This window comes from Didymella exigua, assembly GCF_010094145.1.
Source record: "Didymella exigua CBS 183.55 unplaced genomic scaffold M421scaffold_40, whole genome shotgun sequence".
NCBI classification, from domain to species: domain Eukaryota; kingdom Fungi; phylum Ascomycota; class Dothideomycetes; order Pleosporales; family Didymellaceae; genus Didymella; species Didymella exigua.
Genome location: NW_022984814.1, coordinates 189,813 through 217,604, shown reverse-complemented (window position 1 = coordinate 217,604; position 27,792 = coordinate 189,813). Strand labels below are relative to the sequence as shown.

Below are 27,792 nucleotides of genomic sequence, written 5' to 3'. Positions count from 1 at the left end.
CCATGTACTCTCCACCACGCCCTCCACACCCAGCTACAGACAACTCAAATGCTCAGCCCAACCCTCTCCCTCACCGCCCGCTCCTGATCCTCCGCCTCCAGGCCCCGCTCCCCATCAACGCAATCACACCCATACCTAATCCGAAACTCAAACGGCAGCAGTCCGTCCAGGACTTCGAGCGCGGCCTGACTCGCCCTTACCCGTGCATAGCGCCCGCTCTGCCCAAGACTATGGAATACGACTTTCCCGTGCACTACAACCATAGCCACGATTGCCTTACCCTTGCCGGGGATGCACGTCTGCGTCTCCAGCGCACCAAGGCGCCAGTCGCTGCATCCGAAGGTGGTGCCCATAAGGCGCGACAGGCGGGTGGTGGGGTGATTGGAGGCGAAGTTCTCGTAGGCGGCGAGCGTCATGTCCTCGAAGAAGGGCTTCAGGTGGCGCGTGAAGAAGTCGCGGACAATGTTGAAGTCGAATTCGCTGTCGACGAAGAGTGCGGCGACGTAGGCTTCGATTACGTCGGCGAGGCACTTGGGCGGCTCGGAGACGCTGACCCAGTAGTCGACTGCGCCGTTGGCTTCGCGCTCGGCTTCTTGCACTTCGTGCACATAGTCGCGGATCTGAGAGGAGAGGATGGCCGTATTTTGCCGGATGTGCGTGTGCCAGCCTAGCTTCACGCAGACGGCGCCGAGGAATTTATTGCTGACCATGGGCGTCTTGTGCTCGGTCAGCCATTGCGGGTCTTTGTCGGGGTAGGCGTAGAATAGGTGTATGATGAAGGCCATGTCGAGGAGTGAGTCGCCGAGGAACTCGAGGCGTTGGTAGTTTGGGATCTGCTCCCACATAAAGGGCTGGCTCGGGTGAACGAAGGCGGAGCGCAGGAGACGTGGGTACTTGAACTTGTACGGGTGCTTGGCCTCGATCTTACGGGCGAGGTCGAGTTGGGTGGCTGTTGACTCGGCGATTTGGTATTGTGGCTTCATGTAGCTTGCAGAGTAGTCTGACCACTTCGACTGCGGGTGGTCGGGGCTATTGGCGAAGAGCTTGACGGCTTTGACGGTCTCGTCCCAGTCTGATGGCGACCACGGGCCATCGTGGTGATGCTGCATAAAGGTTGCACCGATGAAGGCCTCGCAGACGTCAGCGATGGACTTATCACCAAGGTTGTGAGTCAGCTTGAGCCGGTCGTCCTCGCTCTTGCCCACACCCTTTCCACGGAGCAGCTTCAGGCCCTCGGGGTACCAGGTACGACTACGCCATGTTAGCTGGTTTCGCTTCTCTCCGAGAAGATGTGCTCACCGTGAAAAGGCCATGGTTCGGACGTAGTTGAAGAGCTGCAGGCCACGCTCCTCGCCGTCTTCAAACAAGAACTTCTTCTTCCCCACTGCAGTGTCCATGAGATTTGCATTGCAGAGCATTAGCATACGACGGACGTGGAACTCGAACTCGTTCTCGTTGGGCTGCTGTACGAAAGTTGAGATGGAGGTAGCCATCTTCAGGAAACAGTCGCCCAAGAACTCGAGGCGCTCGTAGTTCGGCCCCATTCCTCTCTTGAAGTTGATCTTCTCTTCTCCATGCTCGTCAGAATTTTCGGAATCCTTAGTCAGGGCCTCCAGCGCAAGAGCTGGGCTGACATTGAGGTCGACATGCTTGCAAGCTTCCAATGCGATGAGGTAGCTCTCAAACCTGTGAATGATGGCGGGAAGGATATAGCACATGACCACGAACGGCGTTGCAATGTTTGAGATGCGCATCGGCTCAGGACAGATAACAGTCTTCAATTTGCCAAATTCCTCCACCTCCTTATCCTCCACTCGAGCGAGGTTGTTGCGCCTGAACGGGATCTTCTCAACTTCAAGTACAGGTTGATCTTTGTGCCACCTGTTAATATCGCGGCTCCTCAGCCACTTGCTGTCTGAGTAATCGAGGATACTGTCCATGAATTTTTGGTTCTGACGCGGAATGTGTGCTGGCACCGGGTCTTGTGCTTTGAGGTGGGCTGCGATACGTTCAGAGTAGAACCTGCGACCACCGTTCATGGGGTCTATGATGTACTTGTCCAAGAGCTCATAGTCTGGCGTGTCGGCGGTCCACTGCCAACTTGGCGACTCGGATACCTTGCGTATCTGCACCAAGTCCACAACATCTTCGAAAGATGCTGGTGGCGGAGATAGGCCAGGCTTGATCGAGCGAACGGGGACGACCCAATATGACATCTTTGGCACATCGTACTCATACGTCTTGTTGTAAAGATCTTCGTAGACACGCAGAGTGAACTTCGTGACGATCTCTAAATCGGTTTCGTCGACTGAGAAGGGCATATTGAACGACTGAGAAACCACATTCGACGGCCTTCCATCCGCGAGGAAGACAGGGAACGATGGCAACTGTGGGAACTCATTGCGAGTCAGGATGCCAAGTGGCTGGTGAGGTCGATCGAGGCCCTTGTCGACGTTGATGATTGTGAGGTAAAGATGTTCGGGAGTTTGACCGCGGTCTTGTCTCCAAAACGTGGGCTTGATGAGCATTGGGTAGTTACCTTTCTTCTTCTCGCTGACGGCTAGCAGAGCGTTCCTCATGGCGGGTAAATTCTTCAGCGTTGTGGGAAGTAGGTTGGAGTTGAGGTGACCTTTCTTGTGGAGCTCAAGACACATATAAAAGGCTGCCGAGCATCTGGCAATGGTCTTCTTGCTCTCAACCTTGCCTACCATTGAAATGATAGGCGAGCACTCGGGCAGTATTACCTCGCATCGAAAGCCCGAGCGCTGTGTGTCGTGAGAATCCATTCCCACTTCAGCACTGAGGACGTAGGTCGGTTGCAGGTGAGTTTCGTGGTTTGGAGTTGGTAAAGTCGCTACGAAGTGATTGAGCACTGCGAGACTTGTTCGATAAGTAAGTTTTGCGCCGGAGACTGGGTCAACAAAGCTCGGGTAGAGCTTCTCTTCGATTGCAAACAAGTCATCTGACTCGTCTTCGAGGCTATCCAGAAGTCGGTCACGCGCGATGCCCTTGCAGAAGTTTCGCATGACCGTTTCATCCAGTCTGACCTGCATGAGTCGCTCGCGATGATCGTGGTTGCCGTTCTCTAGCATGTGCAGGTATTTCGAATTACGGTGTCTTGCCCGTCCTCGCGACTGTACGTATGCAATCATAGTGCGGTACAGGTCGAAGCGAACGACAAGGTTACATTGAGGAATATCAAGTCCTTCCTCCGCCACCGACGTAGCGAACATGCAATTCAGCTCGCCTCGTCGGAACTTCGATATAGTCAAGATCTGATTGCGTAGTGAGACGTTGTGCTCACTAACGCGTGAGTTGACTCCAACTAATACGTCGCACCGAAGATTCGGCCCGCCAACGTGGTCAAAGATGAGCTTGAGAAGGTGTGCAGTCTGGCGCTGCTCGACGAAAACGATGCATCGCGGCTCGTCGCTTCGCTTGTAGTACATGCCGAGCCACTCGTGAAGTTTCATGACCTTCGCACTCAGATCAACGTTGCCAAGGCTGGGTGTACCGAAGCTCTGCCCTTGCACGAACAGTGCCGCGTCCTTAAGACACCGAATCTTAGCATCGAGCTCTTCGACATTTACGTAGGTACCATTGAGCCTGTTGTATTGGAATTCCTCTCGTTGCTGTAGTTTGCGGGCTTGCTCGTCTGCAAACGCGAAAGACCAGTACATGTCAGAAGCCCACCTCCCAAGCTTTGAAGCGATCCGCTTAGAGGTGACGAAGAACTTATAGAAGGCCTTGACATTGCCATACTGTGCTTTGATTCTGTTGTGGAATGGTGTCTCGAACTCAGTCTTTAATCGATCGTAGAGAACGACGTATTCGGTTGGACGACTGATGTTGTTTGCGGCAAGTATCTCTTCGCTGACAGTCACGATCTTGGAGCAAAGCATTCTCTCCAGATTAGCTGCTGCTTCGACTACAACTCCAGGCTTGAGACCTCCGACATCTACTGGCGATGCTGTCATGCCGAACAGTCGAGGCCGTTTGGAACTGTCACCCTCGTGTGAATAGAAGTCTTTCATTATGCGAGCATAGGGATGATTGTCCTTTGCGTGATGTGCTTCGTCGAAGATGAGCAAGTTGATCCGGGCCATGGTGATAAAGGAGTGCATCAGACACTGTGCGAGAACTTCTGCAGTGCATACGATGACCATGTTCTTGGCGAAGTAGGAATCCCACGTAGGTTTGCGCCAAAGGCTAGCACCCATAGCACCGCAGACTGGTTCGACACCTTGGTCGAGGCCGCAGCGGAGGACGTTTGCTTGCTGAAAGACAAGGTTGACCGAATCGACCTAGGAGGTGTCAGTTCAGGAAATATGGTGAGTGGAGGTACTGACTGACCAGGAAAAATGCAGTTCTGCGGACACCGCCCTTGGCCCGGTTCTCAAGCTCTTCATCGAGGACATGTTTGAGCAAGAGTGTCGCGATATGGGTTTTGCCCGATCCAGTGTCGAGCACCGCGATCAAGTTCTCATTCTTAGCTCGCTGGAAAAGCTCGGTCTGGTAATCGCGGGGGTTGGTAATGCGGACAGTCGTTTCCTGTTTCGCGAGAATATCCGTGATGGAGAGCTGCTCCTCGTTTGCACTTTTCGAAATGGCCTCCTCAACCTCTCTTTGCGTGATGAGGGAAGTGATATTAGTAGCAAAAGCTCTCAGAACTTCATTCTGAGTCCTGCGTCTTTCCGATGTCGTCTTGGGTCCGTAAGCGCGGGCGATGTCAGCATCAATGTCGGAGTCGTCGCCATCATCACCATCTGGCTCTTGCAGCTGGAGTTCTAGAATGTCAGATCTTTGGGGTTGCTTATCGCCGTCGTCAGAGACAAATACGTCGTCGCAAGAGTTGTACTCGAGCTCCTGCTCTTCTTCGACGTTGGCCCACCCCATTATACTTGTGTATGGTTTCGAGATGTGTTCGTGCAGAGGATAAGAATGCTCGCAGAGAGGTTGGAAAGAATCTGGGGACTGAACTAGGCAAGAAGAAGGTTGAATTCAAACGACCTCGGTCGAGTGTAATAGAAGACTACCTGGTGCTTGCGCAGACGCGTCTTGTTTGGGCAGAAGCAAACGGAGCAAGCGCCTGCCGCTGCACGCCCGCCAGTGAGCGAGCGCGCCCCTATGATACCAATAGTACAGACATAACAGTCAAGGTGTCTCTCGCGATCTAAATGATGCACTAGGCGTTCGTGTTTACGATTCATGATGGAGTTGTTGATGGACGCGTTGTAAGACGTGTCTGCTGTGGTGGGGCAATCGCGGGGCGCAAATGTTTGTCATCAACGCCAACTCACGTGGGGCTCAATCAGCATCCTCACAGCTCCAGTTCACTTGACACTCCATACCCAAGCAAACAACTTAAAATGTCGAGCGAAGACCAAAGCGTACGTGGCTTATTTGCGAAAGCGGAACGCGATCGGGAAGAGCTGGGACGGTCATACGAGCCGAACAGCCCGACATACCAGGAAACCCTCGAGAAGGCCATCGCCACGTACATTCAATGTCTGAAGAAGACCGAGGACTTCTCGCTATTCAGTCCGAACGAGACACTTGAGGATATCTCTTCGTCTGATATTCAGTACGTTCTGGAATCTAGCTTCTTCTGCAGCCTGCTCACAGCTGCATCAGATACATGTCCATCAACTATCATTTGGCTGAGCTTATCCAAAAGGTCTTCACCCCAGAGGTCTCAGCACGAAAAGAGCATCTTCTGCAAGCAAGAGCTCGGTATGAGCTGTTTTTGAAACTGTTGGACTCGTATGACGTGCTAAGTAAGGGGGATGCAAAGCTCTTCGAGTCGTACAACGAAGATAAGCGGAACTTCTCTACAGTCAGCTCGGTGGATGCCGCCGCAAGAAGAGATGTAAAAATTGCGAGATTTAGAGAAGAGAAGGAACTGAAACGAAAGCTCGAGGTAGGTCTGACGGCAGCGATCGATGAAGCAGTTGCTGACATAAGCTTGCAGTATCTCAAGCAGAACCCCAAACTTGCGGAGCAAGATGACCAAGTTGTTCGGGACTTGAACCTTACAAACATCGCCTTTATGGTGCATCAAACGTTCCAGTCGCTCGAGTCCCTTGCCCAGGAACTGCACATTATCTCGCTCGCGCCGCCTGCACCTCCACCAGGCCAAAGTGCGCGCCCACAAGATGGTCGGGAAGATGGAAGAAATAAGGACGGCTACTCCGAACGTCTCGACGGACAAGTCGGTGGTCTTGGGTACTCTGGACCTATCCTCAGCAGTGACGGCAAGCCGATGCGACCGTTCACACTTCTCGACAACCGCCAGACCCTCAAGAAGAACGTCTTTCGCCCCGATCACAGCTTGCCGACTATGACGATCGACGAGTATCTTGAAGAGGAGAAACGTCGTGGTGGGATCATCGAAGGTGGAGGACCGCAGTCTGAGATTCGACCTGAACCTAATGAGGACGATCTCGACGCAGCCGACGCTGAGACGATGAAGGCTCGTGCATGGGATGAGTATGTCGAAGAGAACCCCAAGGGCTCCGGTAACACGCTCAATAGGGGCTAAGCACCATTCATTGTTTGACAAGATACCCAGTAATGAATTCAAGATACCGAGTTAGCATTCCCAGGACCTCCTGTGCGATCTATAGACGGTCTGGAGCTAGCCCAGGCCATCTTGCGAGCACCGCCTCGTAAAGTCCCTTCGAGAGCACAGTGTATCCCTTCTTATCCAGGTGCAGCCCATCAGTGAAGTAACCCTCACCGAAGTCCCTTGCCCCGTATAGCCCAGACCCTGGCAGCTTCTCATCATCATAACCCTCATCAAACTCTTGCAGTCTAGTTCTTATCAAATCGTCCCAGAAATTCACCCCAATGACCCGCGTAGTCTCTTCATACTCTCTAGCAATTTGCATGACTCGTTCTGCATACCTCTTCTTACTCATGTACGTCCTGTAACCCTTCTTCTTCCTCTCTACCTCGTTTGCAGTTCGAATCTCGTCTCCTTCTTTGCCTTTAGCATCCGGAGCTGGGATGTTGATAGGTGGTGGCGTAATTAGCACGATCTTGGTGTCAGTCATGACGTCCTGAACAAGGATTGTCTCTACGAGCTTGCGGATGTTGGCCTCGAAAGTCGGCAGAGCCACATACTCTGCATTGCCGACAAAGCAGGCATCGTTGGCGCCTAAGAAGATGATGAAGAGGAGGGTGCGTGGCGCATTGGGAGATGTAGCTTGGGCGATGATTCGGTCGAAGGCAGGAAGGAGGCGAGTAGATGTGTAGCTGTAGTTTCTATCAATGCCCTGAGGTCTGGCACTTACGTTGCGAGATGCAACTTACCCTGCTTGACCTGTCAACACGTTAGTCAGGGTCTCCTACATATTTTGACGTAAATGCATATGCTGCTAACTCCCAGGTACCTTCACATTGTACCTGAGCCTTCTCCCCATACTTCTGCTCGAGATACCATCCAAAGCCTTCATTGTGCTCGTCGAAAGCCCACTCGATAAGGGAGTCACCGAACAAAATGAATCGAGGGGCTTGCGCGTGCAATGACACGTCATCCATCCCAAGCTTATTCTTCTGCCAACGTTTGCTCACAATCCTCGACAAGTTGTTCATTGTGAATGGGTGATCAGCGAGCAAGCAAATGCAAGGCAGCGCTGTATAGCCGCACGCTAAATGCGGGGAAGGTGCGTTGACTGCTTACCCTCGTTTTTAACACTGATTCTGTCTCGGTACACATCCTGAAGAAACCATCCGAGTCCTTCCGTTTCTTCCTGGAAACCCCATTCGATCATAGAGGCGCCGAAGAGGATGAATTGAGGCAGAAAATGTGTCATGGCGTGGAACCTCCTCGTTCAATGCGAGTTTTCGAAGATCAGCCCGTCTATTGCTATCGCCATGGAACATGGTCATTCCTGTGAGTAGGCAACAGCTAGGTACAGCGCTACGGAAGCCGTTGCGCTAGCCTTTCTTGCACTGAGTGCGCCTCCGTAGCCACTCGACGAGCCCCAGAAGCGATACTGAACACCTGACCAAATCTTGCTTTGCTTCGAGCACAATGGCCAAGGAAAAATGTTGTCTCAGCCATCAATTACTCTTCCCCTTCAATTCAGCTTGCAGCCACTTCACTTTCCGCTCCAGCCCCTGTATCTTCATGACCAGCGCCTCTACGTGCACGACCAGCACTGAGTTGACGCTATCCGTGCCCTGTAGACCAAACGTCGTATCGCTGAATCGTATCTCCGGATGACCCTCCAATAACGGCGCATCGAACAGACGTTCCACCAGTGCTGTATTTAGCGTATGCTCATGGCGGTGCAACGAGTCTAGCTCTTGGAGCGTACGGCTCTCACGTTTCCTTGCAACCTGAAGTTCGTCAATGCACGACTGATCGATCTTTTGCGAAGCCTCGAGTCGCCTCATATGCGCCGCTATCGCTGTATCCACGATGTCCTCGAATTTCTCTTCCACTCGACGCTTCACTTCGCGCACGATGTATGCCTTGGCCCCTCCACTATCCAAGAATGTTGCCAGACCTGGAGGACCGGGTTGTGTTTGGTATTGGTCGTAATCGAGCATCTCTTGAATGTGTCGCTCCATGTCGTCCATTGCACTGAGCAGCGGCAACGCGACCCAGTCCTCGCCGTGCTTGACCTGGTGATTATTAGTGTAACGAGCAAATCTCGGATGTCGTCGCCTTCTCAGATGCGCTGAGTTGTCGATGCAGTTTTGGGATCTCACGTGCTGGGACATAGTCGGTCTTCAGAGAAACCAGGATATCAAAGAAGTTGAGCCGTCAGTGAATGGAAATGGGATGAGCTTGTCGCAGTTTTGGCGAGTATGGGAGCCAAGAAGGACCCAAACCAGGCGATCGGGTACGCAGTCAAAGTGAAAGTGAAAGTCTCTATAGCAATCTAAGCTGTGGTACTGAAATTGCTCTGCAACCATCCGCCGGATGCGAAGAGAAACGACCAGCCGAACAGTCCGCCAATATTCATCACGACCACGTACATCTTCATGGGAAGCTTTTCCAACACGTGCCATGACGAAAGAAAGAGGAACAGCCTGAATGAACAGTTGCAGAACACAGCTTTGAGCACATGATCTTGAGCATGGAAGGAAATTAAACGTTCTGACCTGTCGCAGGCAAAGAAAGTCATTTGGCCGTCGATTGCTGCACCACCGCATAATTCAAGAGGACGAATTGCGCACATTTCACAGCGTGTGAAGTCAGTTTGGAGCACCAATTTTACGCCTCAGCTCACGCTCAATTGGTTCAGTAGTTGTCCGCAGTGAGTAAACACGCCCTTACAAGTGACTCAAAGGTTGAACTTATGAGTAAAGACTGTTGTACTTTCTGCAGGTCATTCTAAGAGAAAGAATTAGATTAGTGTAGCACAATGATGTCAACTCTGTTCAATTACATTCATCCAGTCTAAGTCTATCCCATAGTTCGTCTCGTACGCATACCTGCAACAGTCTAACTTGATCAAAATATCAACGACTCGGTCTTCTCCTGATACCTCCTCAAACCTCGCCCATCCGTTTTCTCTGGTAAGCGCAATATAAATCTGCGGATTAATCGCCCTAACCGCTATTCTTGACTCCAGATACACTAGCCAGTGCTTCGCATAGAACCCATGCAGAGTGTATGTTCTCTTTGGCCTTGATGCTCCAGGACCCCGAACGAATGGCAAGTTCTCGTTCATGCCGTCCAGAGTTAGTTCTGTCGATACATACTCCCAGTCCCAGTAAGCTTGCAGATCCTGAAGGTGAAGTGCTTCTCGGCCCAGTCTGTCAAGCAGTCTGTACCAGACGTGACGTGTCGGTGCGTCGTCGATTGCTGGGCAGTGGATGAAGAGATGCGTGATTTGAGAAGCACTGTCGTTGTCGAGCCATGCCTGTAGGGCGTCTGGTTGAGAGACATTAACGGCAAGAGTGCGAATCAGATTTCGAGGAGCATCGCCTAATGAGCTAAACGAAAAGAGACAGGATTCGGTGCCATCCTCCCACTCGTATTCATGGAGTGCATCGAAGAATATGCACGTTCTCTGGGGTGGAGATAGGTAGGGATGTCTTGGTTGTGGAAACGACTCTGTTCCACCATCACCCTGATGTCTGTCATGATTTTGTGGGTTTGCAAATGACACTATTTCCCCGATACCACAATGATCATCTTCGTGCCTTCCCATGCTACAATCAGGTCTGAGGCGTTTGCTGGCTCGTCATTCGAGAACTTCATGTGCATCTTTGCGAAGGTATGCTTTTTGCGCGCGGTAGGTACTTCGCTGTGGATTGGCCACAAGCTTTAAATATTTTTCACAAAGCCCACCTCAATGACCTTGTCCATAGGAACGTCTAGACTCGCAATCTTTGTCCGTGTGTTCTCACGAATGAACAAGAAGATGTGGAGGAAGAAGCGGCGTACGATGTTTGTGCCCGGCGTAATCTTCATCTGCTCCTTTCCAGTGATGTAAAGCACCTTGTGGTTGTATGCGCGTTCTAACGCCTCAAGACGAGATGAAGTTGTCGAGCTGCGTGACGAGACATTGTCACGTTCGGAGCCTTCAACTCCAGTAACAGGGGCTGCCGCAGCCTTTTCGCCCTCGCGATCCAGTGCACGCGATACGATATGATCGCGCACCTTCTCGAAGATAAGGCTCGCGAGGTTCGGTGTGATGACCTCATCCATGTAGCCATGTCGCACGACTAGGCGGTAACAGTTAGGCATCGCCAGCCGGGACACACTGTACTTATCTTCTGGCTCGACGAAAGGCTGGTCCAGCGGACGCAAGTGGAAGAAGATGATGACAGAAGGCGCCGAAACTAACTTGCGAATGAACTGGTTGAACACGATGGGCGTCGTTTCACCAGCCTTGTCGAAGAAGATGCCGAATCCTTGCATTGAGCCAACAAATTCTTCGCCGAATAGTGGAGTCAGTTGCAGTTGACCATCTGCTCGTGTTCTGACGAAGTGAGTAGTTGGGAACCTGTCGCCAGCCTCTGCTTGCCATTGCTGTTCTTTGCCGAAGCGCCAGAGGATGAAAATACAAGCAAGCAGTGTAGCCAAGAGAATGGTAAACCATGCACCGTCCGGGACTTTCAAGAGTGCTGAAGAGAGGTAGGCTCCGTCCAGCGAGGCAACAGTCAGTGCAGGTAAGAGGATGTAGTAAGGTTTGATGCGCCACACAAGTATCGCTACCAGTGTTACCATGCATGTGTCGAAGAATGTGACAAACATGACGCATACACCATATGCGTTGCCAAGAGATGTGGTGTTGTTGTAGATGGCAGCAACCAGCACGGTTCCAACCATGAGAAGCCAATTAACAGCTGGCACATAGAGTTGCCCATGATACGTTGTCGAAGTGTGTACCACCTTGATCTGCGGGAAGTACGAGAGCTTCATGATTTGGGTAAGCAGCTTTCAGTTGTCAGTCGCTATTTCGGTATGATCTCGTGCAAGAAACTCACCTGGAACGTTGCCGTTATCATGGCTTGAGAAGCTACAATAGCAGCGGCGATGGCTACAATCAGCGAGAAGATTAGCCAACCCGGCGGGGCAGAGTTGAAAAACGGGTTCGAGTAGGCATCCGGGTTCTTGCTGATGTACGCAGCTTGTCCGCTATATGCGAGCAAAAGACACGGATAGGCGTAGCAAAGCCAACTGAGCTGGATGGCATGACGACTGAAAGCACCAATATCGGCGAACAGAGCCTCTACTCCAGTGAAGCAAAGCAGCACACCACCGAGACTCCTCCAACCGTGGTATTTGTTTCGGATTAGGAATTCGAACGCGTAGTATGGATTGAAAGCCTTCAAGACCGTATGATCATGCCTGCGTTGTTAGCTGATACCATCGATAACAAGTAGTGAACATACTTGGCAAGGTTGTAAACACCAAAGCTGGCGTTGAGGAACAGCCACACCATAACGATGGGTGAAAACACTATGGCAAGTTTCGATATGCCCAGTGGCTGAACTACAAAGAGCAAGATTAAGATTGCGCAGGTAACGCCAATGATGGTCGCCTTGTCAATATCGGGCTTCACTACACTCAAGCCTTGTACAGCGCCTAGTACAGACTGAGCAGGTGTCAAAACTCCATCGGCCATGACCATAGAAACTGCTAATACGCCGATTGTCTTCAAAAGCGCTCGGAAGAAACTGGAGTTCTCCATGCCGGATCGAATGGTCTTGGTGGAACGGCTCAAATCATTGGTGTTGTGTCTTTTCATGCCTAGGCCAGTTAGCGCCAGAGGCGTCCAGAGAGTAGATCAACGCACGGACAAGCGATTCCTCGCGAGGATCTCGGTTGGCGATGTTCGCCTGTCATTTGTCAGTTCTGGGATGCGCACCTTGCTGCAGGTCGACTGACATATCTGGATAGTAGGGAATATGTGCTGAAGGTGCCGCCTTCACCATCATTGTCGGCATGCAGGATGACGAGGATGTACTTGACTGTAACCATCAAAGTAACGGACCACAGTACAAGCGACAGTACGCCCAGTAGATCGATTCGGTTTGGGGCTTCCGTGAACGTAGACGAGAAAACGTATAGGGGTGAGGTACCAATGTCGCCGTAGATCACACCGATGGATTGGTACGCGAGCGCGAAGATCTGACCGATGCTGAAGGACTGCGTTCACTAGTCAGACCGCAAGACTTCATGCATAGCATTCGCCTTTGCAGCACGCACCTGACTGCGCTTGTAGTCGCCCTCGTTTCGTAAACCTGCATCTTCATCTTCGACATCCTCGTACTTCCCAGATTTCGCATAATCTATGGATCCTTTGCGGCTGATTGATTGTGTGCGTGAGCGCAGACGCACCACTCCGCCAATGGCATTTTGTGTCGATGCGTTATTTTGTGCGTTATTTTGGGCGGAGGGGGCAGTCTGCTCTACAAATTGTATGGAGGGTTCCATGACAGTTCCGCTGAGCTGGGTGGTAAGTGTAAGGACGTTGTTAAAATTGCGCAGTTACCAGCTTAAGAACATGATCGTCTTATCTTATGCTTGTCAGAGATTTCCTACGTGTCAATATCTCTTGTCATTGCATATACAAGTATTTGGTTGCATGCTGTGGCGGGCACGAAGTGAAAATGGCTCATTGGTGGTGTTTAGCCTGCATATGGTTAGATGCGGGATTTTCGACGTGAGCTGGAGTGCACGCGGGATACTCGCATACACGCGCATCCATAATCGTACCGATATGCAGTTGGAGATTCAGCGTAATTCGTGGAGAATACCTGAGTCTAAGCAGTGAAGCATGTCCTTGGACAGATTCGAGCGCCCTGAAACAAGCGAGTGCCGTGCGATGACAAGTTGGCGTCAAAGAGAGTCGGACTGCAGTGGCTGAGGAGCTAGACCACCGGTGAGGGTGAGAGGATAGCGCACACATGGCGACGGCTACCTGCATAGCCGACTGGCTAAGCAAAGCCCGCAGTTGCTTGGTTTTACCACATGCACTGGCGAGGCTTACTTTGTAAGCTGCGTGCAAGCCATAACTGTCGACGGCGCACTTATATCACCGTTATGCCATGAATATACCTTGGAACTGTCAAGCCTCCCAAGCCTACTCAAAGAGTTGCGTAGGTATTCTTTCACCCCACCCGCCCAGAACGGACTAGCTTGTGATCCTTAGTGCATTGCTTATTTCGAGGTTCTCAAATAGGTACCCGAATTAAATTCTTCCTTCCAAATTCCAATGGACAATACAGGTCGGTCTCTGCGTAATAAGTTCCCTCTGCCGATCGATGCTGAGACTGTAGTAGCGCTTTGGAGTTCCGAAGCCTTCAGTGGTGTCATGCGCTGTGCAACCTTCAACTCTCCTCTTTGCAAGTTCCTGTGCAATTGCAATGTCGCAATTTCATACTGTGCGTGACTGGGCTAGCACGAAACCCACCTGAAAGATCATTGTCAGGTCGATGTCCGGATTTTGTGTTGCTGCGCGAGAGCGAGAATCGAGCCGGAGAAGACCATCTAAAGTGCAATGCTCAAATAGATGGACTTAGGTAATATCATAAACCATCCAGCGAAACACTCATTATGCCTCACAAGGGGACAACCAGGGTCTTCACCAAGAACCAGACTTTTTCTGCCTGACATAGGATGAGAGCGCCATCTTTGCTGAACCAGAGCTTGCATAGGAATCGCACGATACTCCGCTATTCGCCAGAGCCGCGCAGCTTGGCTGGATCATGTCGATGTTGCTAGATTATTCAGTCGAGATTGTGAGCTATCCGCTTGCAAGACTTTGCGTCACGTCATGTTTGACAGCAACTTCAGCGCCATGGGCCTGCGGAGGTCTGAGATATGCTGCGAAGATACAGCCGCATCGCTGGAAAAGCATGAAGCAATGATGCAACGCTGGTTTACAAGGCCAATAGCGGTGATCATGATGGGAGGCAGAGGCTCGGAGGATCTGCGGGCTTCGGCGCCAGATCTAAGCCCCGAGGCACCTTGGAAGCTGGCGCGTGCGTCTGGCGTCATACGACTTTCACGACTCTCGTCAATTGATGTGCGCCCGTTGCAACGAGAGCTTTCAATATCCATCGCCGGCCACCGAAAAACGCTTAATTGCACGATTGTAATTGTGTGTATCTCTTCACAATCTGCGCATTTATACACCAAAGCTGTGAGCTTAACAATACACTCGTTCGTCATGTCGAAGCTCTCCCCAGCTCTCAAGCAGCTCATAAACGCCGCGCACGCGCGACCAGGTGCTGTGCCCGCGCCGCCTAAGATCCAATCAGTTTTCAAGAAGATCGAACAAGAAGCCACAGACAGACAACTTGGCCGACCATCGTGGCTCGCTGTTTCAACCGCGGCAACTATGACAATGAACTCGCCCGAGTCGATGGAGGCACTCTTCCACTCCACTGCACAAGGAAAGCCTCAAGATGAAGGCGTTGAGGTCGCAGAATTCATGCGCGAGATCGCGCTGAAGTGCATTGGGTTCAATGGCGTAGGTTCACCCTCGATCTATACCCCATTACGATGGAGGCACGATCAGGACTGAAGCATGGGCCGAAGGACTTAAGAAAAATGTTTCATTCTCTATTCATGCAGCCTCGCTTTGAATCATTTTCTCGCCTTGAAAATGTATTTTTTATACCAGACAGCAGCTGACAACGTCCAGATCCCACGAACAATCAACATGCTTAACGCCTTCCGCGCCTCCCTCCCACAAGACATCTATGAGAAGCTCAATAAAATACCTACACGCTACCCCGATGCATCGAACGTCGAGCAGATCAACCAGCGCGGACGCGGACTATGGGACAAGATTTACAAGCCATTGAACGAGAAGCTCGAGGCCAAGCTGGGTGAGGCACACCCAGATCTGCCAGTCTTCATCATCAACAGCGAGTACGGTGGTCTTTTCACCGACCCCCAACGCTCGACCGGTGCCACTGTGGGGCGGATCACAACGAGCTTAATTGCGATCACATGTTTGAGGGCGCAGCAAGGTGTGGGACCGCAGGTGCTGAGTCACGTCTTTGGATTAAGGAAAGCTTTGGATGATGGGAGCTGGAAGGATGAGCCAGCCGCCGGTTCAGAAGAGGCGATCAGGTGGTTGGCTAGCGATGAGGGATGTACCTGGGTGCTGCAAAAGACAGATGAGCTGGTAGAGGCGTTGGGAGGTGCGCAGGGAAGTACTTTTGCGCCGGTCAAGGCAAAGCTTTGAGCGTTAGTTGATGTAGTGACGCATGTCATGCCATGAATTTTTGCCATTTCAGAGACTCCAACGCTGTGGGATCATGTGGATGGATGTACGCTAGTTACTACCAATCGATCATCAAGAGGTTCTCTTGGTCTTCATGTCATTTTTTCCCTTTTTCGCGACCTATTTCACAAGATCCATTTCGACCATCAGCAATAAGCTTTGTAAATCAGGTACCCCCTCGCAGTACTCTTCCCAACATGAGGTCTTCACACTCGAACCCGAGTACGCCGAACAAGATGGAAGAAATCATGAAATACGTTGGCTACGGTCATTGTTCTTATCGGGACATGTCGAGAAAAACAGCAGAATACCCACGTTGCCCAGCGGCTTCGTGTGAAACATCGAAGCAGTTCGGCGATTACGCAGTTGATTCACATCGATATGCAGCAAGGAGTTCGCTAACTTGTATGCTTCATTCAGCGACCCCTTTACTCTACTATAGCGGACGCCCACGCCCCGTGAGCAGTGTCGGTTACTCCCGTCAGATGTCAATTTAAGCTGGAAGCAGCCGTTTTCTAGCGCTTGCCTTTGCTTCCCGATTTGCGTATCTATTAACTCTAGGAGGAGCGCATTATATCGATATTCTTTCCCCACGTCTGTGTGACTGTCACGAAGTAAACAATGCCTCAAGTCCAAGGATTTCCTGCGTACACAACGCCCGAAGTGGTTTACAGTCCCCTCCCCACTGTGCTGAACGCAAAGCTCAGGGCAGAAATGGATTCTAATCTGTCAAAGACTGATGCAGAATGACCCTAGTATCATTAGATCCGATACCAAAATGTTCAATCGGCTGAGAATATGCCAGAGGTACACGATTCCCGACTAGCATAGCCTTTCAAACTCATTTTCTTCAGCGACAGGCGTCAAAGCAGTCGTCAGCGTTGCCAACCGGACGTAGTACTAATCTACGGTTACAATGTACAGTAGTAGGCGAAAGTAAGCAACAGCAACTGCAACAAGCTGTAGCTATAGCAGTAAGTAGCTGAAGATGAGGGTGAAGTACAGCAGTACTACAGCAAAATTTAGTGGTAATTCTAAAAGTATAACGTAATCCACCATCGAGTGAGACAACCCATCGAGTGAGACAGTTTCTGCCAAGACCGCCTACTCCCTCGTCAACGCAATATGCCTCAACAACAAGACGTGCAATTATCAAACACTAATGTACCTCATGCAACCTTAGCTCGCTAATTCAACAGTGCAACTGTTGCGCTGTTCACCAACAGGTAGGTCGGTCTTCTTGAGAAGAAGACGATAGCTGATTGAGTCTACGCAGGAGACTACTTCGCAGGATACGAAGGATGTGCCCTTTCAGGATGCCATAATACTCAATATGCCCCTCGATCTCATGATATCGATGACTTCATGCCACACCAACGACGCATAGACGACAGTCTCGCCTTCTAGCTGGAGGATTTAAGAGGCTCTGGAGGAGGCGCAGAAGAATGCTGCAGGTGCTAAAGCCGCGAACCAGGCTTTACCTCCTTCAGCTGCTGATCCCAGTAAGAATCCATCATCACACAGAACTAGCTTAGCTTACGAAGGTGCAGACCAGAATAGGGTCTCGATGGCGCATCGTCTGGAAACAAGAAGATCAAGGTCTTAGGTGAAGCTTTGAGCTGGGCTCTTTTGCGCCGAGTGAAGAGTGACTAGAGGCGCGGGGAACACAGCCATATAATGGCAAAACCATAAGTCAGGTTTCTCGAAGGTTGGAAGACTGATTGCAGAACTACGAAGTATGAAGATGTCGCTGACGTTGGGATCGAGCCCGCCGCTAGCGTCACAAAGAGTTAGACCTATCCTTCTAGCGCCTCCCAATCCCAAATTGTGACCATAGACAGCCTTCTACATACCAACCAGCACTTAATGAGAACGCCATCATGGCCAAGGAAGACGAATACACCAGTCCGGTGATCCCAGAGCTCTACAAGCCACCAGCACTGCTGCCCATCGCGCAATTGAAAGACCAACTCCTCTACACCATCGAAACATATCCCGTGACCATCATAGTCGGCGAGACTGGCTCTGGCAAAACAACCCAAATCCCCCGATTCCTCCTCAATGCAGGCTGGTGCGCTTCTGGATTGCAGATCGCTGTCACACAACCTCGCCGGATAGCAGCAACAAGTGTCGCTGCACGCGTCGCAGAAGAGCAGGGAACGCCGTTGGGCCAGGGAGTCGGGTACTCGATCCGCTTTGAAGATGTCACGAGCGCTGTGACTCAGATCAAGTTCGTCACTGATGGTCTGTTGTTGCGAGAGATGTTGGTGGACCCGTTGCTGAAGCGGTATTCTGTCATCGTAGTTGATGAGGCGCATGAGCGGAGTCTCAGCAGTGATGTACTTCTGAGTCTGCTCAAGAAGGTTTTGAGGAAAAGAGAAGATCTAAGAGTCGTCGTCAGTAGCGCGACACTTGAAGCTGAGCGGTTCTTGGGCTTCTTCAGTCCAGATGAGGGCGAGAAGGTATTTGGAAGGAGCAGAGAAAATTACGGCAGAATTGTCGGGATACAAGGACGCACACATCCGGTTGAGGTGCAGTATCTGACCGAACCCACCAATAACTACATTGACAGAGCTGTCGAAGCGGTCATGGATATCCACAAGAACGAAGCAGATGGCGACATACTAGTCTTCTTAACAGGGCGAGAAGAGATCGACGACGCAATCGACATGCTCAGCGACCATGTTGCAGAACTGTCATCAAAACAACAAAAGCTCATGCCTCTACCACTATATGCCGGTCTCCCAACGGAGGATCAAAACTGCGTCTTCCTAAAAGCGCCGACCAACACCCGCAAAGTGATCCTCAGCACCAACATCGCCGAAGCTAGCGTTACAATCGACGGCATCGTCTATGTAATCGACTGCGGCTACGTCAAACTGCGCGCCTACGACGCCCGGCTGGGCATCGAAAATCTCAACGTCGTTCCCGTCTCCCGCGCCTCAGCAATCCAACGATCCGGCCGCGCCGGCCGCACACAACCTGGCAAATGCTTCAGACTCTACACCGAGACCGCCTTCAAGTCGCTGGAAGAATCCACATTCCCCGAAATCCAGCGCTCAAACCTGGCCCCCGTCTTACTGCAGCTGCTCAACCTCGGCATCACAAATCTCATCCGCTTCGACTACCTCTCGCCCCCACCCAGCGCACTCGTGACGCGCGCACTGGACTTGTTGTATTCTCTTGGCGCACTGGACACCAACGCGCGCCTGACGAAACCGCTTGGGACGCGCATGGCCGAACTGCCCCTCGAGCCTATGCTCGCGAAAACGCTGCTCAACGCCGCGATCCCGGAGTTTGGGTGTCTGGGCGAGATGCTCACGATCGCGGCGATGATGACGCTGCAAGGCAACGCATTCGTATCGCATAGCGATAATAAAGCGCAGCTTGAGAAGGCGCGACGTCGTTTTGCGGTCAGCGAGGGTGATCATCTGAGCTTGTACAATGTGTATACGGGATTTGCGACGAATGGGATGAACGTGCAGTGGTGTCGCGAAAATTGTCTTAATCATAAGAGTTTGGTCAAGGCGGTCAGTGTACGGAAACAACTCGCCGCCTACTTGGACAGATTCGGCGTCAAAGAAACTATTCTCAGCGCCCCGGATGTTTTGCGCGTTGGCGGAAAGCCGCTACAAGAGAGGGTCAGGAGGTGTCTGGCTACGGGGTTCTTTGCGCATGTTGCGCGGATGAAGAGTGACGGGAGCTTCACGACTGTGGACGGGAAGACGACGTTGTGGGCGCACCCCAGCTCTGTCTTCTTCCATCGAAAGGCCGATTGGGTGATTTACACGGAGATATTGTCGACGAGGGATAAGATCTATATCCGGGATCTGTCGACTGTTGACATGGATTGGCTGACGGAGTATGCGCCGGAGTACTATAAGATCAAAAACGACCGGAGATGATGTGTAAGAGAAGAAACTGGGTATTGATCGAAACTATCCAAAGATCCCAAACGCCGCATCACATCCAAATCGTGAACGTCCGCCTATTTGCAGGTCTCGACAAACAACTCCCGCATGCCCTTTAAGAAGCCCGCTAGGTCGCGCGTCTCGTTTAAGCGCTCGACCACCCGGTCGACTTCTTCTCGCTCGGCCTTTGGTCGTATCTCTAGCACCCTGTAGTCACGCTCTGATGTGTCGAGCTCAAACCAGGCTTCGCGGTCCCATTCTCGCTCATCCACGTTCGTGTAGATGAATTTCAGCCTATCATCTTTGCCCAGCCCTTCGATTCTCAGACCAAGATAGCTCTCCCAGAAGTCGAGTTCTGGCTCGTTGTACCGCGATTGACCGTCGAGGTAGCGGCGGTGCTTGACTTGCGCTTCTCGGCGCGCAGAGATAGTCTTCTGAATCTCGCTGAGCTGGGAGCGGAGGGTATCGCGGTGTGCAAGGCGCTCGTCGCGCTGCTGTGTGAGGCTGCTGATTGCGTCCTGCATTTCGCGCTTCTCTTGTGATTCTTTGGCGAGGTTCTGGCCGTGTTGTGTTTGCTTGAGGTCGAGAATTTCGATGTCACGCTTCTTCATGCGCTGGTCCTCTGCACCCGATGTTAGCATTGTAAAGTATGATTGACATGCTAGGCGTAAAACGTACCGTGGAGCTCTGCAACATTCATACGGAACTGGTTCCTCTCCTCCAGCACTCGTCTCCGCCCGTTCTCGATAAATGCATCAAATCGTGTTGTGAATTGGTTCATGCGGCTGCGCAGGTCGTCGAAGCCGAAGTTGATGCTTGGTAACTGGTCTGCCATCGAAGGCACGTCATGAGAGGCGCGCATCGAGCTGCTGAGTGACGGCTCGAAGGCAGTCATGCTGAAATTCGTTCACAATTGTATATACAGAGACTTGGACTTGTTTGACGCTGAATAGTGTGTCTGGTGTAGTTCGTGATCAGGCAACAAGTGTTGTTTTGGGTCGGTTGCTCGGTAAACAAAGCGCCCGCTTTAGGGCGGAAGGAGCGAAGCGGCGCAGACGGCAGGCACGTGCGTGCGGACCCTAGCGCGATTTTTCCATGGCCCCACATGCAATGCACCTCTTCTTTCACGTACGCGTCCAAAGAAGTCGTGTTTGCGTTCGCCTTCTCAAGAACACGCGAAATCCGGGTGCCATTCAAAGCATGATTCGATTGCTCAACACCTTTACAGATCGCAAACCCCAACTCAGCCCAAATGGCTGACAGTCCGCTGAACGACCTGAACTATGGTCGACCCGGGCTCACAACCTATGACCTCGATACTCGCGGGTGGAATACCTCCCGGGGTCCTACGACGAGCGTTCTGCAGCAAGTTTCAGAGTGGCAGCTTGCTTTACCTGCAGCAACAACTTCTATATCCACCGACACCTTGAAGAATGCGACAACCAGCCGCAAGGATGCCAGACGCCTCGCGCATGACCATCCACAGCTCGTGCCAGCTGCGAAAGACCTGCCGGATCTCAGTACTCTATCTCAAGCAGTGACATCCGCGGCAATGACCTACGATCCTCATATCGGCGACTTACTGGCCTTCGGCACCGTCTTCTTGAATAAGTCCTTCAGACCAAAACAGATTGCTGCTCTGCCAACGGGACCTTCTAGAAGCATATTGCGCTTGGTCCCACTGGGTCAGCAAAGGAATGGCTGGGAGGGCGACAGATCAGTATGGCTGCAAGGACCATCCTTCACCTTTGTAGATAGCGGCTACTGGAACGAGGAAGCGGCACCGATACAGCAAGTCATTTTTGGGCAGACGGAGACCAGTAATAGCCTCCTTGCCGTTCGACTGCCTTCTAAAACAGTTCTCTTCCGCCCTTCGTACCACCGAGGCCGTCGCGCCGCCGAACCGTCACCTTACTACCACCTACCACCATCGCTCCTCTCCGCACAACCAATAATCAGTATCACAATCGCTCAGACTGGAGGTGTTCCGCATGCGGATTTCGATTTCAATCCCAACTATCAATTTCAGTTCGGTATCGTAGACGAACAGGGTGCATGGAGTCTTTGGCAGATCGCGAGGAGAGCTAAGAGAGACGAATACAGCGTATCGCGCTTGGTTGGAGGACACATAAGTCCGGCCGAGGAGGAAGTTGCTGATTCCGAGGATGGCTGGGCGCGGATACTATGGGCCGGTGATAGCAATACACTCCTAGTGTGCAGTCGCCGGCAGCTCAGTCTGGTCAATGTGACTGGAGAGACCTTCGAATACCTTCCGGCTCCGCCAGTCATATCTCAACGCTCGAGTGAATGGATTCTCGACTTGAAGAGGCACCCTCAACAGCAGGAGTGCTTCTTCATTTTGACGTCGACGAGGCTCTTTCTGATGTCAGTGACTACTTCCAGCAGTGCGGCGGATAGCTCGTCTGGCCAAGCCGGCGCGACCATTCTGCTGTCTCGGAGGCATTACCGTGGAGACGAGGATCTCACTCTGCAGATGCACCCCCAGATCTTCGAAGAGCAAACGGCCTTGTTCGTAAAGTCCCGCTTGAACAAGTTGGTCCAACTCTACTATTTCCAAGATCGTTCTTCGAGTCAGGCTGAATGCATTTCAACTACAGACCCAGTCAGTGTGGATCTCGACTTGCCGGGCGCCGCGTACATAATGCAAATGCATCTGCAGCCTCTTGAGTACGGAAGCAAAGAAGCGCTGCCGCACAAGAGACTGAATACCTCCGCGCAGTTGTATCACGAAAGAGCAATCCCATTTCATCAACTTACAGTGCTCACTGCAGATCTGGGGGTCCACCAGATTGTATTGCTGTCTGCCAAGCACGACCCTGCTCCCGAGCGGCTGGCCTGGCGGAAGATGATGGCACCGCATTCGCTCGATGCCAGGAGCGATGTTGATGAGATGGATGGCTTCATAGAGCCCAATGGTCCTAATTGGGAAATCGAACCTGGGCCAAAGCTAAGAGCTCAGGTACCGCGGCTGCTTTCCGATCGAGATCTCACACACGCAACAGCGGACCGTACCGAATTATATGAGAGCCTCCTCCACAGTGAGCAGGCCGGGAGCACATCTATTGAAGACGTCATCCAGCAATTGCAGGAGACCATGGGCGTCCAGGCGCTCAAATTCGAAACAAATGTGTAAGTGCCTTGGTTCTGCCGGAGGTAGTACAGAGACTGATGATGTCCAGGATGGAGACTTTAGACACCATCGATGTTCCAGATATTGATGAGGCATCAGCGAAGGTCCAGCAGCTGTTCGAATCACAGAGCATAAATGTGCTTCGACCAATCGCATCTCAGCAGGTCCTACGTCTTCCTGGAGCTGAGCAGACTTCTATTACAAATCTCTACGATACCGTGCTCAAAGACTGGGTTGCGCCATTGACGGCACAAATTCCTGTCTCGGTGCGTCAAGCAAAAGAACGTCTCGCGCGACGTGTCGCTACCGAAGTCATTTTAGCAAGTACGCAGTTGCGTCCAAGTGAGGAAGAGCAGAGTATCCCAAGCTCGAGTGGCCCGGCATCTTTGCCTGTGCTGCCTTCTGAGTCATTGGATGCGATATCATCATCACTCCCGACACCTCCCCAGTCTTCCATACCACCATCTTCACCACTGTTCCCGGAGAGCTCCCGGCCTCGCAGGGGCGATCCCCTGTCGCGCCTCCGTAAACATCTTGTGATCGATGACGTTTCAAATACGACGCTGATAGGCCTCCCACCGAGTGTATCAGACCTCTTGTTACATTGGCAGCCTGGGAATGATCCCAGTACCTATAATTGGGAGTCTACAGAACGTGCAATACGACCAGAAGTAGCTGATGAAGAGACACAAGAACTATTGGAGAAGGAACGCAAGAAGAGGGAACGAAGAGACAAGCGGCAGAGGCGCGAAGATGAGCTATTGCGTGCTAAGACTCAAACAAGCCGCCAGCCTCTGTTCTCGCAGCCTGTATTTCCACGAAGCTCGCCTGGCCCTTTCGTTGGCGGTATGACAGCCAGCAGCCAGGTGCCTGTGCCCACGTCGAGCCAGATGCCGATTCAAATTTACGATCAGGGAGGCGGCTTTGGAGGCCTTGGTGGATTTGGGGGTATGAGCGGCATGGTGCCACAAAGTCAGGTGGAGCCTGGAAAATTCGGTGGACGACCTGACAAGAAGAAGAAAAAGAGTAAGAGCAGAGTCAGCGGTTTCTAAGGTCTCTACAGCTTCGCACCATTCAGGCAAAGTGGCCTCTTACCTCAGTCTGGCCATACGATTCTCAACTTGTTCTTTCTTTCTCTTATATGAGCTCCATAATTCCATCATACACTTCTCAACATGCTCTTCTTCTCTCACCTGAGCTCCACTGTTCCTTCACCTCTGTTATTTTAATGAAACGTATATAGATTCACGACCCTTGTGTCGCCTGCTTTCTTTCGCTCTTCACCACCACTTGATCTTTGCACATCGTTTCAACAATCGCTATGAAGCCAAAGGACATCTGCATTCTTAGTGACTTCACTGAACAGGCTAATCGAAGCTTTCCAGATGAGTCCGCTGCATTCAAGACGGTCGGCGACTTCCTCTTCAGTACCCAACCATACATCGACGAGGCCCGAGCTGCCCACCGAGTCGACATGCTCCTCGTTTGGCCATGACTGGTGGAGGCGTGGTGGCCCCTCAGCATGGACCTGCGGAATAGGTAAAGCCGTGCACTACGGCCACGGTAGCCTTCTCGAAATTGTATCCAAGCCCGTCCCAGAGCATTATCGGCAACGCGTGCATCGAATATAGAGCTGACCAGATCACAGAAGCCAAAGCAAGTCAAAGGACAACAACAGGTGGGACACCTCTGCTCTTCTATGGACGCAGCACACACATAAGCCTCAAGTCACTCACTATAGCTTGCATGTCTGTGGCGGGCATTTGTGCTGAGAGAAAGTACATTCATTACACGAGCGCCATGGCTCTTTGCAGTCACACTGACTTGGGAGCTACCTTTCTCTCACCTAACGTGTGCATAGGATCAGGCTTGCTTAAATTTAAGGCATATGCACAATTATGAGCTCAGTGTTTTCTGGTCGCTCTTACAAGAGTATCTGCCACTCATCTGCGTAGCCGCAGACTTGTTTGAGATACCAAAGGTGCTGTCCGCATTCCCCTCTTTCGATCCACCCGCGCTGGCTGACATTGGCGCAGCGTCCTGAGACCCACACCACAAGAACGCTCCTATCAACCTGCAATCATGGTCACCTTGGACCTCATACAGGCCATTCTCCCGGAGGACTTAGATATTATCGCCGACAAGCGCCACGACGTGTTCGAGGAATGCAACATCTCTAGCGATGGCGCTAAAACTAAAGTCAGGCTCCTTCGCATAGGTGGACGAGGCTCTCGTCGCGCTCCGGAGCCCTGTTTGGCACGTGACGGCGGTACATACTGATGATAATGAGTCAGTCATCTGCGCAATCTCTGCTGCTGAGGGTAGAATGGCTTGCCCAAACAAGGGTCCGAACCAGTAATATCCTGAAGGCGTGGCACCCTTCTGCCATGTAGCACCCCCAGAGTTCCCACCTCCTCGACAGTTTAGCCGTCTTGAAGCGGCTCGGGAGAAGTCCCGCGAGAGGCTTGCTCTGCTTGTCAAATGGCGGGCACGCCGTGCCAGACCCAAGTGTGGATACGACTGCCCTACTCGAGCAATTCAAGTCTATGCAGAACGCTGGAGGCGCGCATCCCGTCTACCAACATTCTTTTCCCGGAGAAGCCCCACGCCGACCGCAGATCCCGTGCCCCTCGACAACCGTAAGCTGCGCGGATCAGACACAGACGAGACTATCGGCGAGACAGGTGAACACCGTGGGTTTTACAACACATGCACTCATTCGTAAATTTAGCAGAGCCAAAGGTCTTTCAAAGCGCGCTAGTGCTGTAAGTCATACCTACCTTCGAAAATACAAGGCCCTGACCATATACAGACCCACACTGAACTCATGGAGATCTTGCATCATGCTGTCAACGCCGAAATCGCATATACCGAAGCACAGATGCAGGAAGAGCACAATCATGAGAAGAAGTTCAGCGAACTCGACGAAGTCCACGAGCGCTAAGAGGCTCAAGACCGAGAGAAGGCATTTCTGCGAGAGGCTTTAGCCCGCGAAGAACGCAAGAGTGCGAATTGGAAGGCGAAGTTCGTGGCGGCAGACGCTATCATCAAGGACTTCATTACGGAAACTGCAGACTACGACTTGGTGGATCAGGCGCAATGTAGCCTACGGGTTACACAGCCGATGACCACTCCCACCGACACCCACGATGGCACAATAACGACTACACAATGACACCACACTTGAATTCACTATATTCTCTTCATCCCACCCCAGCCTAACTAACAAGCCCCGCCACATCCTCCGGCCACGTGCCCAACACCATCGCGTTCCCCGGCAAATGCCCCGGCTGCGGACTAAGCAGCCGAACCTTCCTCTTCGCCTCATCCACATCGGCCACATAGATATACCCCCTCACGCTACTATCCCTGATAACCTCATGCCGATCATTCGGGCTCGCAGTAGTGATCACAAGCAACTTATTCGTCAGCAGCGCGCTGGGCGACACACGCTCGTACAGCTCCCTCCCCGCAGTCGAGGGATCGTAGTCCCCGGCCTGAAACGCGGCATCATCCGCTGAGGCATCGTCAGTAGTGGAATCTTGATGAGATGGTGGGTACGTGCCTTGGACAATCTGAAAGATGTTCAAATCCGCGTAGTCGGCCGTCATGCTGCTGGGCGCCAGCGCGTCCTCGCCGTGGCCGAAGAAATACGCCCGGATCTGCGCGTGCCGTAGCGCGACCATGTAGGCCTCAGGACGGTCGACGCAGCCGCCTGATTTGTCGATGCGGAGCACGGTTACCGGTTCGTCGGTGCGGGCCTGCGGGGAGAAGCGTTTGCAGAGGTCTGAGTAGAGGCGCTCGGAGCCGAGGGTTATGAGGATGTTTACTGGGTCGTGTCAGCTTGTGCTTCCGCTTCGACGTGTCTCTTCGAGATGTGGCAGTTGAGTGGATATGTTGGTGGGTGGGAGCGGTGTCGAGCAGAAGCTCGTAATGACGTGAATGGCTTGAATAGTGCTGCCTGGGAAACCGAAAGATAGAGACATCACATCACACGCACCAGAGAACTCGGAAACGATATGCTCTATGTTGTCGTACACGCCGCCCCTGCCGCCGCTGATGGACCCCGCTGTATCGATAATGAAGCCCGCCTGCCTGCTTACCCTGTCCTCCTCCAGCCGGCTCGTCACCGCGAGCGCCATGCGCGTGACCAGCGGCTTGAACAGCTTGCTCTCCTCTGGGTCCTTCAGCCCGTAGTGGTACACCAGCGGCATCTTCACGGGGAGCGGGCTCGGGCCGGAAATCGGACTGCTCCCCCAGCCCTCCTCCATGTCCACGATAGAGGAGAAGGCTGCGGCGGAGAAGGAGCCGGGCACGCTGAGCATGCCTTGGCGGGGGTCGAGGTTGATGACCAAGGGCTGGCGGCCGCTTTTGACGGCGTACGAGGTAAGAGTTTTGACGAGCGCGGTCTTGCCGGCATTTTCGGTGCCGACTACGAGCACTCTGGGGCCCATATCTACATTGTTGCTTGCTACGCTCTGGTCCCGCAGCATCTCGAGCGCAAAGTGCAGATTCGCGTGGCTCATCATGGGCGTCTCTTCCGCAACGTAATCGGACTCGACTTCACCGCCCAGCTCGAGCTTGCAGCCGTGCCATGTGTATATTGCGCCCTTGGTGCCTTGGAAGCTGTATGTCGTGGAGGGCGCGAGCTCGGTGCCGAAGTACTCGGCGGTGCCAGATCGGAGGCGGACTGTGAGCGTGCGCGAGAAACCGACCTCAAAGCGGTATTCGGTGTTCGCAGGCAGATCTTGGTCTCTTGTAATGGACGCGGTGGGCACGCTGAGAGCCTCGGCAGGCGGCGCGGCCAGATTGAGACCTGGGAGTGATATCATGGCTGGAGCAGGGCAGGAAGGCTCGTGCACTGTGAGTGCGCGCGTGCTGTGCGCTGAAGGTTATTGGACGTGAGGTGGAGCCCTCTTTGCACAGTTGTCAAACGTATTCCAAGGTAATGAGACTGCAGCTGCTTCGTGTAAATTTGCTGGATCTCGGAAAAAGTAGAGGTTGGTGCGGTAAAGGCTGA

The 27,792-nt window shown here is 52.4% G+C and overlaps 9 protein-coding genes across 9 annotated transcripts; 3 read left to right on the top strand and 6 right to left on the bottom strand.

The window, feature by feature from the left end:
- Positions 1 to 44: 44 nt before the first annotated feature.
- On the bottom strand, positions 45 to 4,896 carry M421DRAFT_8946 (endoribonuclease dcr-1; the record flags this gene model as incomplete). The annotated part of the gene is made up of 3 exons (XM_033597769.1): positions 45 to 1,251; positions 1,300 to 4,304; positions 4,354 to 4,896. 3 exons carry the CDS (start codon positions 4,894 to 4,896, stop codon positions 45 to 47), a joined length of 4,755 nt encoding a protein of 1,584 aa, XP_033444551.1.
- A 435-nt stretch (positions 4,897 to 5,331) lies between these two features.
- M421DRAFT_424936 (type 2A phosphatase-associated protein 42) lies at positions 5,332 to 6,676 on the top strand. Its single transcript, XM_033593917.1, has 3 exons — positions 5,332 to 5,584; positions 5,635 to 5,920; positions 5,972 to 6,676. Exons 1-3 carry the CDS (start codon positions 5,370 to 5,372, stop codon positions 6,539 to 6,541), a joined length of 1,071 nt encoding a protein of 356 aa, XP_033444550.1. The 5' UTR covers positions 5,332 to 5,369; the 3' UTR covers positions 6,542 to 6,676.
- M421DRAFT_72792 (SGNH hydrolase) lies at positions 6,621 to 7,817 on the bottom strand (the record flags this gene model as incomplete). The annotated part of the gene is made up of 2 exons (XM_033596919.1): positions 6,621 to 7,266; positions 7,678 to 7,817. The coding sequence occupies 2 exons, from the start codon at positions 7,815 to 7,817 to the stop codon at positions 6,621 to 6,623; spliced, it is 786 nt and encodes a 261-aa protein (XP_033444549.1).
- A 1,523-nt stretch (positions 7,818 to 9,340) lies between these two features.
- Positions 9,341 to 10,453, bottom strand: M421DRAFT_294998 (uncharacterized protein). Its single transcript, XM_033589059.1, has one exon. The coding sequence runs from the start codon at positions 10,170 to 10,172 to the stop codon at positions 9,387 to 9,389; it is 786 nt and encodes a 261-aa protein (XP_033444548.1). The 5' UTR covers positions 10,173 to 10,453; the 3' UTR covers positions 9,341 to 9,386.
- On the bottom strand, positions 10,289 to 12,907 carry M421DRAFT_73058 (potassium transporter; the record flags this gene model as incomplete). Its single annotated transcript, XM_033596936.1, has 6 exons — positions 10,289 to 11,404; positions 11,455 to 11,818; positions 11,863 to 12,220; positions 12,267 to 12,309; positions 12,359 to 12,619; positions 12,680 to 12,907. The coding sequence occupies 6 exons, from the start codon at positions 12,905 to 12,907 to the stop codon at positions 10,289 to 10,291; spliced, it is 2,370 nt and encodes a 789-aa protein (XP_033444547.1).
- Positions 12,908 to 14,456: 1,549 nt separating this feature from the next.
- On the top strand, positions 14,457 to 15,811 carry M421DRAFT_424933 (uncharacterized protein). Its single transcript, XM_033593916.1, has 2 exons — positions 14,457 to 14,948; positions 15,123 to 15,811. Exons 1-2 carry the CDS (start codon positions 14,646 to 14,648, stop codon positions 15,669 to 15,671), a joined length of 852 nt encoding a protein of 283 aa, XP_033444546.1. The 5' UTR covers positions 14,457 to 14,645; the 3' UTR covers positions 15,672 to 15,811.
- A 3,557-nt stretch (positions 15,812 to 19,368) lies between these two features.
- M421DRAFT_424931 (uncharacterized protein) lies at positions 19,369 to 20,611 on the bottom strand. Its single transcript, XM_033593915.1, has 2 exons — positions 20,300 to 20,611; positions 19,369 to 20,243 (listed from the first exon to the last, which is right to left on the bottom strand). The coding sequence occupies exons 1-2, from the start codon at positions 20,514 to 20,516 to the stop codon at positions 19,699 to 19,701; spliced, it is 762 nt and encodes a 253-aa protein (XP_033444545.1). The 5' UTR covers positions 20,517 to 20,611; the 3' UTR covers positions 19,369 to 19,698.
- A 141-nt stretch (positions 20,612 to 20,752) lies between these two features.
- M421DRAFT_424930 (uncharacterized protein) lies at positions 20,753 to 24,022 on the top strand. The gene is made up of 2 exons (XM_033593914.1): positions 20,753 to 22,771; positions 22,822 to 24,022. Exons 1-2 carry the CDS (start codon positions 20,874 to 20,876, stop codon positions 23,822 to 23,824), a joined length of 2,901 nt encoding a protein of 966 aa, XP_033444544.1. The 5' UTR covers positions 20,753 to 20,873; the 3' UTR covers positions 23,825 to 24,022.
- A 1,918-nt stretch (positions 24,023 to 25,940) lies between these two features.
- M421DRAFT_424928 (mRNA cleavage and polyadenylation factor IA/II complex) lies at positions 25,941 to 27,771 on the bottom strand. Its single transcript, XM_033593913.1, has 3 exons — positions 26,773 to 27,771; positions 26,338 to 26,601; positions 25,941 to 26,289 (listed from the first exon to the last, which is right to left on the bottom strand). The coding sequence occupies exons 1-3, from the start codon at positions 27,602 to 27,604 to the stop codon at positions 25,991 to 25,993; spliced, it is 1,395 nt and encodes a 464-aa protein (XP_033444543.1). The 5' UTR covers positions 27,605 to 27,771; the 3' UTR covers positions 25,941 to 25,990.
- Between the last annotated feature and the right edge of the window lie 21 nt (positions 27,772 to 27,792).